At 38.1% G+C, this 13,167-nt stretch overlaps 1 protein-coding gene across 4 annotated transcripts in view; it reads right to left on the bottom strand.

Annotated features, from left to right (window-relative positions):
- Nucleotides 1-13,167, bottom strand: part of LOC115620510 (polypyrimidine tract-binding protein 1) — a 217,378-nt gene that overhangs the window by 186,655 nt on the left and 17,556 nt on the right. For 3 of the 4 annotated variants that reach the window (XM_030513769.1, XM_030513770.1, XM_030513771.1), the window contains 2 exons: nt 11,076-11,130; nt 621-650 (listed from right to left, as the gene is read on the bottom strand). The exons of the other annotated variant lie outside the window; for it this stretch is intronic. In XM_030513769.1, coding sequence (XP_030369629.1) covers nt 621-650; nt 11,076-11,096 — 51 coding nt within the window. In that variant the 5' untranslated portion in view covers nt 11,097-11,130. The remainder of the gene's footprint in view (nt 1-620; nt 651-11,075; nt 11,131-13,167) is intronic. 4 annotated transcript variants of the gene reach the window in all.

The raw sequence follows: 13,167 nt of genomic DNA, 5'->3' as shown, positions 1-13,167 counted from the left end.
GGGAAAAACAGCAGCAAATTTGCGGCTAATTAATTTCCAATTGTAGGCATATTGATGACACTTTGAGCAGCACACAAAACCGATGACTTAATTGGCTTAGCTGGCTGGGGCAGTAGCAACAAAACCCCCATATACTCACGCAACCACCCATCTCCCCACAAAACGGCTGCTAAAGCAAGCATTACAAAAACACAATGCGTTAGGCGATTAATCAAGTGTCTTAATAAGTGTGGAACGAGCGGGGAGGTGAGGAGTGCAGGGAGTGCGGGGAGTGGGGGACTAGGCTGTAGACCGTAGTCTACGACTAATTTATATGATTTTATCATGGCATTTTGCAATGGCCGGCCACAGCTACAGTCACCCACACGACGGGCGTGATAATTGCACTATAAAAATGCGCAACTTGGGAAATAAATTAGCTGTGTTTTTCGATTTTTGTTGTTGTTTTTTTTTTTGTGGTATGAACGAAATAAATCTCAATTTATATGAAAATCGATTGCGTTGCGCCTTATTAATTATTTAAAAGGGCCAAGAACCACAAATTGTATGCCCCAGAGGCCAAAAATCCAGCGTAATAATAAATGAATTAATGACATTGACCGAACATTTGTATTACTCACGTTTTCCTTTCCGTCGTACTGCGAACTTACCTGGAAACAAAAAGAAGAAAAGAAAACGCTGTATTAGATGGAATTGCAAGAACTGCTACGTTTATAATTAAATAAGCTTTGACCGGATATAAATTACATACATACATACGAATACATAGATGTCTGCAAATTGCATGAAAATTGAAAGCACATACTCGTAATGTATTAGAAAACATACATAAATCAAATCCACAAAGCAAGCGAACAAAGAATTAATTTTCAATATATGAGTTTTAAATTTATTAGAGTAAGGCCAATAACAAAGGCTAAGCATCCTTTTGGCCAGACAATGAAGGCTGTTGCTGCCTTCAGCACAGCAACATTGGGATGATCATTTATCATGCCACCTCACCAGCACAACACATTGCGTGCGGTGCGGGTGTGAGATTGTGGCAGAAATAAAATAAAAATGATAATATGACGACAACATGCCAAACAAGCATACCACAAAAGTTGTGGCCATTGTGAGTTGCCGTCGCCAGCCTCTGTTCAGGCAAAGTCTCATAAGTCATTTTTCTAACTCAAATAATTCATAATCGATTTTCAGCGCTTGCCTCCCCGGGGGCACGAACTTGCCTGCAACTGTCGGAGGTACGGACGCCACTGATAGACTATCTGTGTGTGCCATGGGCAAACAATATTTGTAGAGCACCTGCACATACACCTGCCCTAGACACACGTTCGTTAGTTGACTGACTGGCTGACTGGCTGGCTGGCTGGCTGCTTGAGACTGACTAGCTGGCTGGCTAAGTCGCAACTTTGTCAAAAATTTACTTATGGAAATCAAAGCGAGTCGAGTCTACTCGAGGGAGGGCCAGGCCTAGACAAACACAAAGTGTGCTGCTGCTAGCAGCATTTCTATTAAAGTCAAAGCCCACGTCAAATAACTCAAAAGTAATTGCGCTGAGCGGCAATTGCTGCTGGGCGCCTGCGCTGCGTGCTCCTTTTTCGTGAGTGACTCGTGAGTGGTGGTCATCAATATTAGCACGTTAATGGATGCGCTTAAATAAATTATAACTTCAAATTGCGAATGCGCGAGCTGTGCGCAGCACGTACAGCTAAATACATTACACTGAACTGCATTTGTGCAAAAATATTCACACGTGATTGCCGGCATCGCGCCGAGTGGAGTAAAGTTTCGAAGAGTTGCAGAGCTGGAGAGCGACTATAGTATGCTTAGCCGTGTCGGTTTTGACTCGCATTTTCGTCTTTTTGTTATGCTACACTGACCACAAGCTCGGGGCAACGAAGATGAAGCTTAAGCTGCGACTGAAACTGAAACTAATGCAGGGGGGAAACAGGCAGAAACAGGAACAGGAACAGCAACAGAGGAGTAGACGGTGGTCGTGGTGGAGGCGGGGGTGGGGTTGGAGGAGTTGGGGTAATGTGCGCACAACCGCAAAAGCGAGAGGCCACAGAGGCAGTGTGGTAGAGCATCATCAATTTTTAATTTTAACATTTTGTTGCACACTTAAGCGAATTTCCTGCGCATTCGTGCTTAGAAAAGGAAGCAGCGCCCAGCACAACCCAACCCAGCCCAGCCCATCCGACTGTACACCAGCGGGCAATCATATTAAAAATGCATTGATGTGTAAGTTTTGCGGCTATCCGTCGGTCCAGTATTATAAGACAGCATAGCTTTGCACGTGCCGATCTCTGAACAATCTAAAGTGAATATTTTCCGCCTATAGGCACATACGCATTCACAGATTATCCAAATTAATCAGATACCGGAATCACTTTGCCAAATATTGTATACGCAGCAGGCTTGCAGGATTATTTGACTTGCCTGTCTAATCTGGCTTCGGTTCAAATTAATTCGATATTTAACCACATAAATATCTTACTGGATTTTGCGGTTGTAACAGAAAGGCGTTAAAGCGGTGGTTTCCATAACCATTTAAAAACTGATGGGTTTTTTCCATCGTCCAACGTCTAGTCTGGCAATTCTTACAACTAGCGCATTTTCTTGTAATCTCTGTATGATAACTTTAAAATCTTCACACTCTCCTGGATCAGAAAATATTTCTAGTTGTTTGCTTAAGAAGTGCAACCAATGCTAAAGCCGTGTAATGTGTTCCTAAATTGTGGGTTATTACTAAATTATTTGCTGCACCTTTACAAATCAGGTCCAATATTTCGAAACTTCTGGTGTAGCTATAGTTTATTTATAAATGACGATGATGTGAAACCTATTCTATCAAAATTTTCGATTCAAAATTTATCTTTTATGATATTTCCTTGGATTCATTAATCGTTAGTCCAAAGAAATCAATGATCACCATCAGGCCACTGAAGTCCTTTCTAGTATGAAATGTGCTGGAATAATGTTCATGCATTTATAAATTGGGATACCAAGGTTTGTTTGCCACTTCTGCTTATTAATCTTCCGTCGCTACCTAACCGGATAACATTCCCTGGAGCTACGTTCCTTCACAAATTAAATGTCGGTTATATAGATTCATTCCCTTTTTCGGTCGTTTTAGTTCCTGAATGTTTTGGAAACTACCAAGAAATTATTGGCCTCAGAGGATATACATATGTACATACTCGTCCATAATGGTCTTAAATATTCAACTTGCTTCCTTCCTATTTTGCCTAAAAAATTAAAAAAAATTTCCGCACTGAAACGGAGGCGTTATTAATAATAAACAATAACTTTTTGCATATTAATTGAACATGTGCTTATGTGGTACAAAAATATCTCATGTACGATATACATGAACAATATTTTCTAGATCCAGTACGTGAATTAGGATTCAGAATGAGTTCTGAAAGATAAATTTATGTTGGCTTTTTCAATATTCTGAATGTCAGCTGCCTCGAAAATAATCAACAGTGGCTGAAAACATGAACATACGAGTGCTTAAACGAATCTCTGTCCATTTATTGAACTGCAATCAAGAGTAATGTTGACAACAGTTTACTCAAGTATTATGTGTGGTTTAATTGAGTTAAGTCAAATAACATCAACACGCAGCAATAGGGTTTGCTCACAACTGCACAAATGAATCATTCGCTTTGAGAAAAAGTAGTCACCTAAGTGCTCTGTAGCCGTAATATCTGTTAATTGTAATGCGCAAACGCAATTAAGGGAGCTGTTGATGTTGTTTTTAGTTGCTGCTATAAGCCAAGTCCAAAGTACCACGCTAGCCATTGACATGCGTGGCACAATGCGCATCATTAGTTCCACTTTAAGATAAATGCAACAACACCCAACATCTAGTCGGGGGGCAGGTCAAAAAGGTCTCAGGTCACAGGTCGCAGGCAGATGTGGAGCAGCTCTTTAACAAGGTTAACACAACGCTAAGCAGTTTCCTGGGCACTGGGGCAAGCACACGTCGCTTCCTCAGTGCACTCGAGAGCGCAATCGTTCAACGCCAAGCAGGCGAGCCACCGGCACGGCGCTGCATACAAATTACCACACACACATACACACACACACACACACACATCGAAGTAATGTGTGTACATGCCGCACATGCCAGTCCCACCAACGAGGAATTGTTGAAAGCTTCACAGTTGCTGCCATCCGTACAGGTATATTGTGTGGCAGCCACAGCACGCACACACCATCACACACACTCACACACACTCACACATGCACACGTCACCCACATGAACATCTACGGCGGTGATGTGCAGGCAAAACGTGCGCTTTTCAAATGCTAAATGGACATTGCTTAATTCCATATTCTATGGCGCGTTGGGCAGGCGGCGGCATGCCTGCATGTTGATTTTATGCAGCTCAGGCGTCATAATAGCTCATTATGGCTCGGCAAACTTTTTACACCGGCCCGGCAACATGCAAAAATTTCATTACCTAAAAGCCAAAGCACATCCAATCGACAGTGCTGCCCAGTGCAATATCAAAGACAAGTCAACTAAATAATCAGGCACCGGCCCGAGCACCGAGCACCAGCACCAGCACAATTATCGGTGCCGGCACAGGGCAGGCACCCTTTGCCAAGCATCTCGTGGCAGCCACGCAGCGTTAAAGTTTATCATGTAATGGGAAAATCGCTAATTCAGTTCAAAGTTTGCCAATATTGATTTCTCGCAGCAATGCAACCTGCAATGCTGTTTCCCACTCTGTATGTATTTTTAAAAACACGCCCAATCACATCGACCAGGTGAGCAATCATCCCAGGCAGCAATGCCAGCAATGCCAGCAATCCGAGTGGGTGCCGCACTCGCAACACAATTTAATACATCATTTTGGTTCACATAAAAAATCAACGTAAATTAATTAAGAATTATACATACATATAGTATATGTTTGTGACGTTGTTATTAAGAGCCGCGAAACATTTCGCATTTCCATTTTGTTTTTGTTTTCATTTCTATTTTCACTCTTTCGTCTCGTTTTATTTCAGGCCCAAAGAGAACTGAATAACTTGGAAAGAGGCCAACACCAACGCCAACGGCCGAAATATAAAAAATAGCTCTAAACATAAAAATATTATGCATGTATATAGAAAATTAAATGAACCATCTTTATGAGCGCCAAGTGGTTAACGAGAACGAAAAACGTGAACTAAAATATTAATATTGAGCAAAAATTATATATAATATATATATTATATAATATTTCTATAATACATAAACTTATAAATACAGTATGTTGTATGTTTGTCTTTCTTAAAACACTAGAAATACTGAATGGTTGGTTGGTTGGCAAATGGCCGGCGGCGCCTCTTTTGTCAAATAACCAGACATTTGCCATTTGATGCTTGCCGCATTAATCACAGCCAGGATTTATCAAATATTGTTGTTTTAATCTGAAAATGCTTTGGCTAGCTATAAATCTACGCTATAATGATCCCGATAAAAATATCAACTCATTCAACACTCCTCACTATGTTTACGTTTTGTGGTGATTTGCAAAAATTGTTCACATTAAGTGTTTGCATGAAAGAATTGACCAACCTCTGTACATACATACATAGTTATTAATCTTCTTAAAGTCGAAACCAAAAACTTTTTTAGAAAACTTTAAAAATTCCCGAGGCAAGCCATGGCCAAAATAGTATGTTATTATATAGTTCCAATTTAATTAGAAAATGTTTTATGGGAGAACAATAAGATTGAAATATTCCATATGGAAAACAAAACAGAAAATAAACAACGGAGAATGTTACAGTCGAGCAAAACCGACACTTAAAAACACCCTGCTAAGCACGCATGGCAGAAGAAAAAGAAGGAGAGCGATTTCTGTTGCAGGTTGAAAGGATTAATTAACATATTTGTGGTAGGAAATAGGAAGCGAAGGCTGGGAAAAATTCAATAAAGTGTTGCCGAAAGATTAGATTACATACTAAGTTTGGTGAATGTAGTCTTAGCTTCCTCCTTAATACAAAGTACCATCTTTTATGTCGGTATGTAAATATTGAATAACTTTGTCATAAGTGATCCGATTGACTTGAGTAGCCCAGTGTTGAAAACCTCAGTTCAACAAATTGTCAACAGAACCAAATTTAATAAAACAAGTAAAAAAGCTAAAGTGGGGTGTCCCGACTTTGAAATACTCTGTACATATGTTTACAATAATTATAGAAAAAAAATAAGAAAATTTAAAAAAATTGGATGGATTTTACCTTTCTCGGTATTCGAACTCAAGTAAAGGGTATATAATTGCACATATACAAAGCAATTGCGTCTATGTGAGTGTATGTATGTTTATGCGCGTCTATTTGTGTCTGTGTAAGCATTTTCGCAGTCAACTAAACAGCAACATCAACAACACCCGCGGGCAGCGCTTAAGCAGCGCTGCAGCAGCAAATATATTTATGGCTATAACTTGTTAAATCGGTCTATCATAGTGAAACTTGGCATACGGACACATAATAACTAACTGGGAGTATTTGCAAAATTTTAGTTCGAAATTCCAAGAATTACGGGAGTTAGAGAAAATCGCATTTGCGGGGGAGAGGGGGAAGGGAGAGAAATTCCAAAATATAGATTTTCTGCGTATTCACACAAGGCATCTTGGACTAAAATTTGGTGTTCCTAGTCTCCGAGATATAGGCGATTATACGAATGGAAAATCGGGAAAACCCCCAGAGGGGGGAAGTGGGGGGGAAAATCAAAAATCTCTAGCTCTTATAGTCTCTGAGATCTAGGTGATCATACGGACGGACAGACGGAGAGACAGACAGACAGGGCTAGATCGACTCGTCTCGTCATGCTGATCAAGAATATATATACTTTGTGGGGTCTGCCACGCCTCCTTCTGCCTGTTACATTTTTCAGCTCGCGCAAACCTAATATACTCTTGTACATTTCATGTACAGAGTATAAATATCTCATACTTGAAAGTCGGTTGTTTATTTTCAAAGATATTCAATGTTTACATACCGACATACAAGCACGCATAAACGCGATTCTGATGTAAATCTATGCTGTTGAAATTGTACGTAAACACTTATGTATGTCTGTATGCATGTGTTAAATATTTTATATTTAATTAAATGAATTAATTACTTTTTTTTATTATTATTATTTTTTTTTTTTTGTGAGGTGGTACAGGGTATTTTAGAGTTGAGCCCGCTCGACTTTAGCATTCCTTTCTTGTTTAATCCAAGTCTATAGAAATTTTATTACAGCTTAAAGATTCAAAATAGGTAAGTCAAATGTTGAAGTGGTACCAAACATTTGAATAGCTTTAAATAAATTAAACAGACACTTAAGTCTGATTGATAAAAAAATTTTATAACTTTTTGTTGAGGCTCTTGCCGTTATGTAAAGGTATGTCATCGATGGGATTATATATTGGACAAGGTTCTATATAGGTGATTTTTTGGGTATATCAAGTATCTTCTACCTTAAACCTCTGTCCTATTTCCACGTACCCATCTATGAAACCATATGTATTTCCGACAAAAGTAATTAGACATCGGAAATTATGTTGAAATTATTAATGCAGCATCACATGCACAATTTAAAAAGGCTGCTGAAAATAATTAAGTACCTATTTGAAAGAGAAATATACGATCCATTATTTGGTTTCAAAATATTCGATATTTCTATACACTTCGTTTTAAGCTGGCCTTATTCGGAGCAGTTTTCATTTAACACATTGGATCTTTCCGTTACCATACACTACCCACTGTAAATAATTTTTCCATTGCACTATACATATGTACATACTATAGCCAATGGTATTCCATTTGAAAAAATCGTAATTGGGTGTTATAGCTTATTCCGTTGAAAAGTAATGTTTAATTGAAATTAATAATTGTGTTTTACGGCCCCCTTTACATCATAATTAACACTGCCAATGGCCTGTAAGGAACAAATACTTGCAAACATGTGTATACTCGTATACTACCAAATAGCTTGTTTATGGCCATATTTACATCTGAACATAGGCATACCATCTAGACTAAAACGATGTGCGGTTGTGTGCTCATATATTCAAGACTATGCATATAATGTTTTGACATAAAAAATTCGTTCGTCACGATGTGAAATTTTTCCGTTTATTTATAAGAGGATTATATCAATAAAATTTCGTTACGTTCTGTGTGCAAAAAACATTGTTAATATTGCAAAATGAAATTCTTTGACCTATCACAATCAAACGTGAATACCACAAAAAAAAACACTAATAGCCTTAATTTAGTTGTATTTCAACTAAATTGTAAGAAAATTAATAGACATTTATGAGATCTGGAGTATCACACAATGCTTATTATATTTCAAGATATATTAGAAAAAGTGAGTACCAAATAATGCTTATTATATTTCTAGATATATTAGAAAAGGTGAGTACCAAATACTGATGGGGATGATTTTTCTGGATGTTCTACCCATCTTCCTTCCCACCGGACATTTATTAAGAAATTGCAGCATCTATTGTTATCGAAAATGCCCACATGAATAAATAATTGCTTGCATATATTATTTATCGCTATAAGCGGCCTCCTAAATCCTTTAGGTTTGCCGGCCACAATCAAGTTTTCTAATAACAGCAAGCCTTTCTAACATACTTGAAGGATTTACTTGCACAATCGACGAATTAATCAATATCCATGTGGCAAATGTAGCCACAAATATATAGCCAAATCGCTTATTTAAAAGAAATGAAGGTGCTGCCCCATAATTAAGCCAGAATATCTCATACACACACACAGGTGGATACTATATGCCACCACTCGGCTAGTGGCACAATAAATATGAATTATACTTTAATTCATGCGACCAGCGTGGACGCGTACACATCCATAAATTCATAATTTTCCCGTTAGCGCCAAGATTTTTGAGTAAGATGCAGTAATTGTGGGCGCTATGGGGTGCAGGGGTGCGCAGAGGAGGAGCGCAACAAGGCACACGTTTCACTTGCCGTTAAAACGTCGCCAGCTATTGACTTATGAGCAACAAACAGCGCCGTCTGGCCACCAAAGTAGCTAATTATAAGCGATGTTCTCTAAAACACAAACAAGAAGCACTCCCCTGCCTGCCTGTCTCCCTTCCTTCGTGCTTTCCTGCCTTCCCAGCCCGCAGCAGCAACTACAAAATCAACGACGAAATCAACACGAGCTGCGGGAACTTACAACAAAGCGCAAACATGAAATGAAAATGAAATAAAATCGTAAATATTATTTTTAGCTGCGCGCACAGGCGGCAAGCTGTGAAATAAAACTGTTCTAAGTAGCGGCAGCGGCAGCGGCGGCAGTCAAAGCAAAAGATTCTTGATTCCCGATTTCGGACGGGCTCTTAATGTTGTTGTTGTTGTTGTTTTTGCTTATGTTGCACATTTGTTTTATCAGGGCCATACTTGGATACTTTTAATGCTTTGTGTGTGCACTAAGCGGGGTCGTTCTGTTGCCCATGGCAACTTAGTGGCTTAATGGGCATACGCTGCGTATACGCAATGCCATTTAGTGCCACAATGGATAATAACAACACACAGTGTTAAGTTTGGACTCAAATTGAAATAGATCGGACTGTTTATTTTCAAACTAATCAAATGCAATAGAATTTCATTTATTTAACTGGCGCATGGCGTCGCTAAAATACACAAAAAAAAAAGTTTTAAAAAATAACAAAGAAAAATACAAATACTGGCAAAAATATTTGCAATTCAATTGCATACGGCAACAAAAAATCAAATAAAATAAAATAAATACAAATTCAAGGAATCCATACAACACACACATACTCTACACACGTCAACAAACACATGCACACACACACACACACACACACACAAAGACATGCACAAACACATATGCAACAGTAGTATTTCACGCTATTCATTGAAATTGCAAATGTGAAATGGCATGAAAAATATGCAGGAAATTGGAGCAACAACACCAGCTTCAGACAGCAGAACAAACAACAGCAAATAATAATAATTTCTATGCTCACCAAATGTTTAGCATTTTAAGCTTTGCGGTTTAAATGGCCCTTGTTGTCGTTGTTGTCGCTGTTGTTGTTGTTGTTGCTGTTGGTTTTGGCTGTCAAAGTGAAACTCAAGTGGCATTTGGCTTTGTGCTCGTCACTTGCAGTTCAAAGTATAAGTTCCCTTACATTCACAAATCGAGCATGCAACACAGTTACAGTTTTTATGCAACAAGGAATGCGGTGTTTGGGGTAAGCTTGTGGGTACGGAACAATCTTATGCTATTGTGGATTCTGTAATTCGGACAACAAGTATTTGTCTGTCTACCGAAAACATCCGGACACTTCCTTTAAAAGAGACACAATTCTATGGCATTAAAAGCGAGTTGTCGCCTACGGAAATAAAATTTAAATATGAAGTTTCTTTTTGTGTATTTGAAGTCATTTATTTTGCGGTTCCAAAGGTTGCAATGAATATGCCATAAAAATAATGTTTTAGTTGAAGTTGTTCTTAAAAAAATTGTGAAATTTCTATACAAAGATGAAGTAAGTTCTGTCTCTGCAGAAGTTACACGGCAGTTTCAAAACTGAAATTGTTGATCTACTGTTGTTGATCATCGGGATTTCTAAATTTTACTGCTTGCGAAAAGTCAGCATAGAATCCTACTACGAGTTGTGGCTCCTAAAAAATCCTGTACCAACCTCTAAGGAAAGAAAGCTTTCCATCTCCAACTTCAGACAACTTTTATGTGGTATACCCTGGTGAATCAACTTTCTGATAAGGACACTCGTCTAATCAAAAATGCTTGCATATATGTATGTTATAGTATACATATACTTTGTGTGGCCTGCAGTGCTATCTCCTTCTACATTAGAACTAAATTAAGGTACCCTTTTTCCCTTGGGATAAGGCTATGAAAACAAACATTCTTTAAAATAACAAAACTTATTACAAATAAAAATAAATGCATATATAACATATTTGCTTGCTTTCTCTTTTCATCTTGGTAATAGATAATTTGCAGAAATGTGAGATTTTTTTACTGTACAGCTATAGAATTAACTTGAATTTACACTTACTGCTGCTGTGTGACGATTCATGCCAAAACCTGTTGCCTCACATCCACAAACTTACCTAAAACGATAAAGAAGAGCAGAATAGGAGAAAGGGGGCACATGTAGTGGAAACAAATTGAGGATATCCTTAACTTATTTTAAAAACTATTGTATTTTCCAGGCAATGGAGGAGCAGATTCTCCTACTCATTGTTGTTCTTGGTTGCTGAAAAGAAAAACTCGTAAATGAAATCTCTATGCCATGCAAACTTCCGTTGCCAACAGCAATAGCAATACCAGCGGGCACTCAAATCGAGCGGACGACGAGCATTCCCTAAATGCTGTTCATTAGGCAGGTTGTTGCTGTTGTTTTCAAAAGCGTGTAAATAAACAAAATAGCTGAAAGATTCAACGTTCAACACGCAAGAGTAACAACAAGCAGGAAAACAAGCAAAACTCATTGTTTAACTAAATGGCGCGTAAAGTAATGAATTAGAGTTAAAAGTAAATAGGTTGAATGGCAGTGAAAAACCAAAAGTCAACTAAAAGAAAAAAAGAAAGGAATTCTGCGAAGACTCTGTGCTAAGTAGTTTATTAGGCACATAAAAAACTATATTACATTTCGTTCACAGCAACCTTAATGCAAAACAAAACAGCTGGTTCAGTAGCCACCGTCTGTGCTTTTATACCCTATAGCCAAATGGAAGAAGGGAATTTCAAATCGTGTAGCTCTTGTAACAACCACGGCTGACCCCACAAGGTATATTCACATAAGTAGTATATATATGGTTGATCAGATTGAGACAAGTCGATCTAGATGTTTTATTTGTTTGTCAAATCTTCAGCGAATAAATAGAATATTTCCAAACTACCTAACATTATTTGTTCGTTCTATTCTTTATTTTGACAATTGTTAAGTTTTCTCAATGACCTTGACAGACAACTATTGATAAACAATTTAAAGAGTGCGGAAGGTTGGTCGCGCGGGTGAATCTTCTTAAGGCGCCTGAGGGGCTGACTGTTCCCTTGCAAGTATATGGCCTGGGTATTGTCTTGTGCAGGCAGCTGCTGGACCTGATACCTGATACCGCTGCAGAACCTCTATATCATATAAGCTGGCTGTTCGCCGCATTTGGATTACGTAGGTTGGTTTCATATTTTTTGCTACCCTAACACATATACAATACTGCTATAAATTGAGCAAAATCCAAGTGAGCACATCTGTGTACTTAAATTACAAAATAAAGCCCAGAATCATTATGCTTAAGCGACGTAAACGGCATACAGATATCGACAATTGTCCCAACATATGATTGGCATAGACGAAGAGTATAGTAATAAGCTGGCTGAGCCAAACAGAAAGCCATGGTCATCAGAAAAATATATTAAAAATTCAAACAAAAATGTAAAAGCGTGCCCGACCGTTTATACCACATTAGGTTATTCCTGGTCAATGGTTTTATACTCTGTCCAATAATTGTTTTCAAATATGTATGTTCAATTTGTTTGTAAATGTTGTAGAAATAGTATTTGGCATATTTCTCAAAGCTAACAGAATTCGTGTGCATCGGTTTTATGCACAAGTTTATGTTTCTGGAACAAAACAGCTGCTAAAAGTGCCAACATTTATGGCTCAAATGTTCATTAAAGTCGGACAGGACAGGACAGGACTAATCGGCACTTACAAGAGGTAATTGCCAAATTCCGAAAATAGCAGAAGCTATATTTAAATCATTGATCACTAGGAAAAAGAAACACCAGGTCATAGGAAACTGATATCAAAAACGTAATTTGTGCAACTTCAAACACTCGCTTTGTAACCATGTGTTGACGTCGTCGCCATATCAGTGATATTATACGCCTTATCTAATTTGTCATAACTTTGTTGTTATTTACCATTGTGGTCGACCACACGCAAAGGCACACACATTACACTAAGTGTGAAAAAAAATGAAATGTAAAACCTTATCAGAAACATGGCACACCAAAAATCTCTATGAATAACGGTTGGTTCTTTTTTATTCACAATCGTTCAGTCATTAATGAGAACCACAGTAAATAATTATAAATAAGAATGAAATGATGAGACAACTGTTAAAGTTGGTGTTTTGGAAAAC

The sequence above is a fragment of the Scaptodrosophila lebanonensis genome, unplaced genomic scaffold (assembly GCF_003285725.1).
Source record: "Scaptodrosophila lebanonensis strain 11010-0011.00,11010-0021.00 unplaced genomic scaffold, SlebRS2 tig00000024-arrow-pilon, whole genome shotgun sequence".
In the NCBI taxonomy this organism is placed as follows: domain Eukaryota; kingdom Metazoa; phylum Arthropoda; class Insecta; order Diptera; family Drosophilidae; genus Scaptodrosophila; species Scaptodrosophila lebanonensis.
The sequence above is the reverse complement of the archived record's forward strand: the minus strand, read 5'-3'. Positions and strand labels throughout refer to the sequence as shown.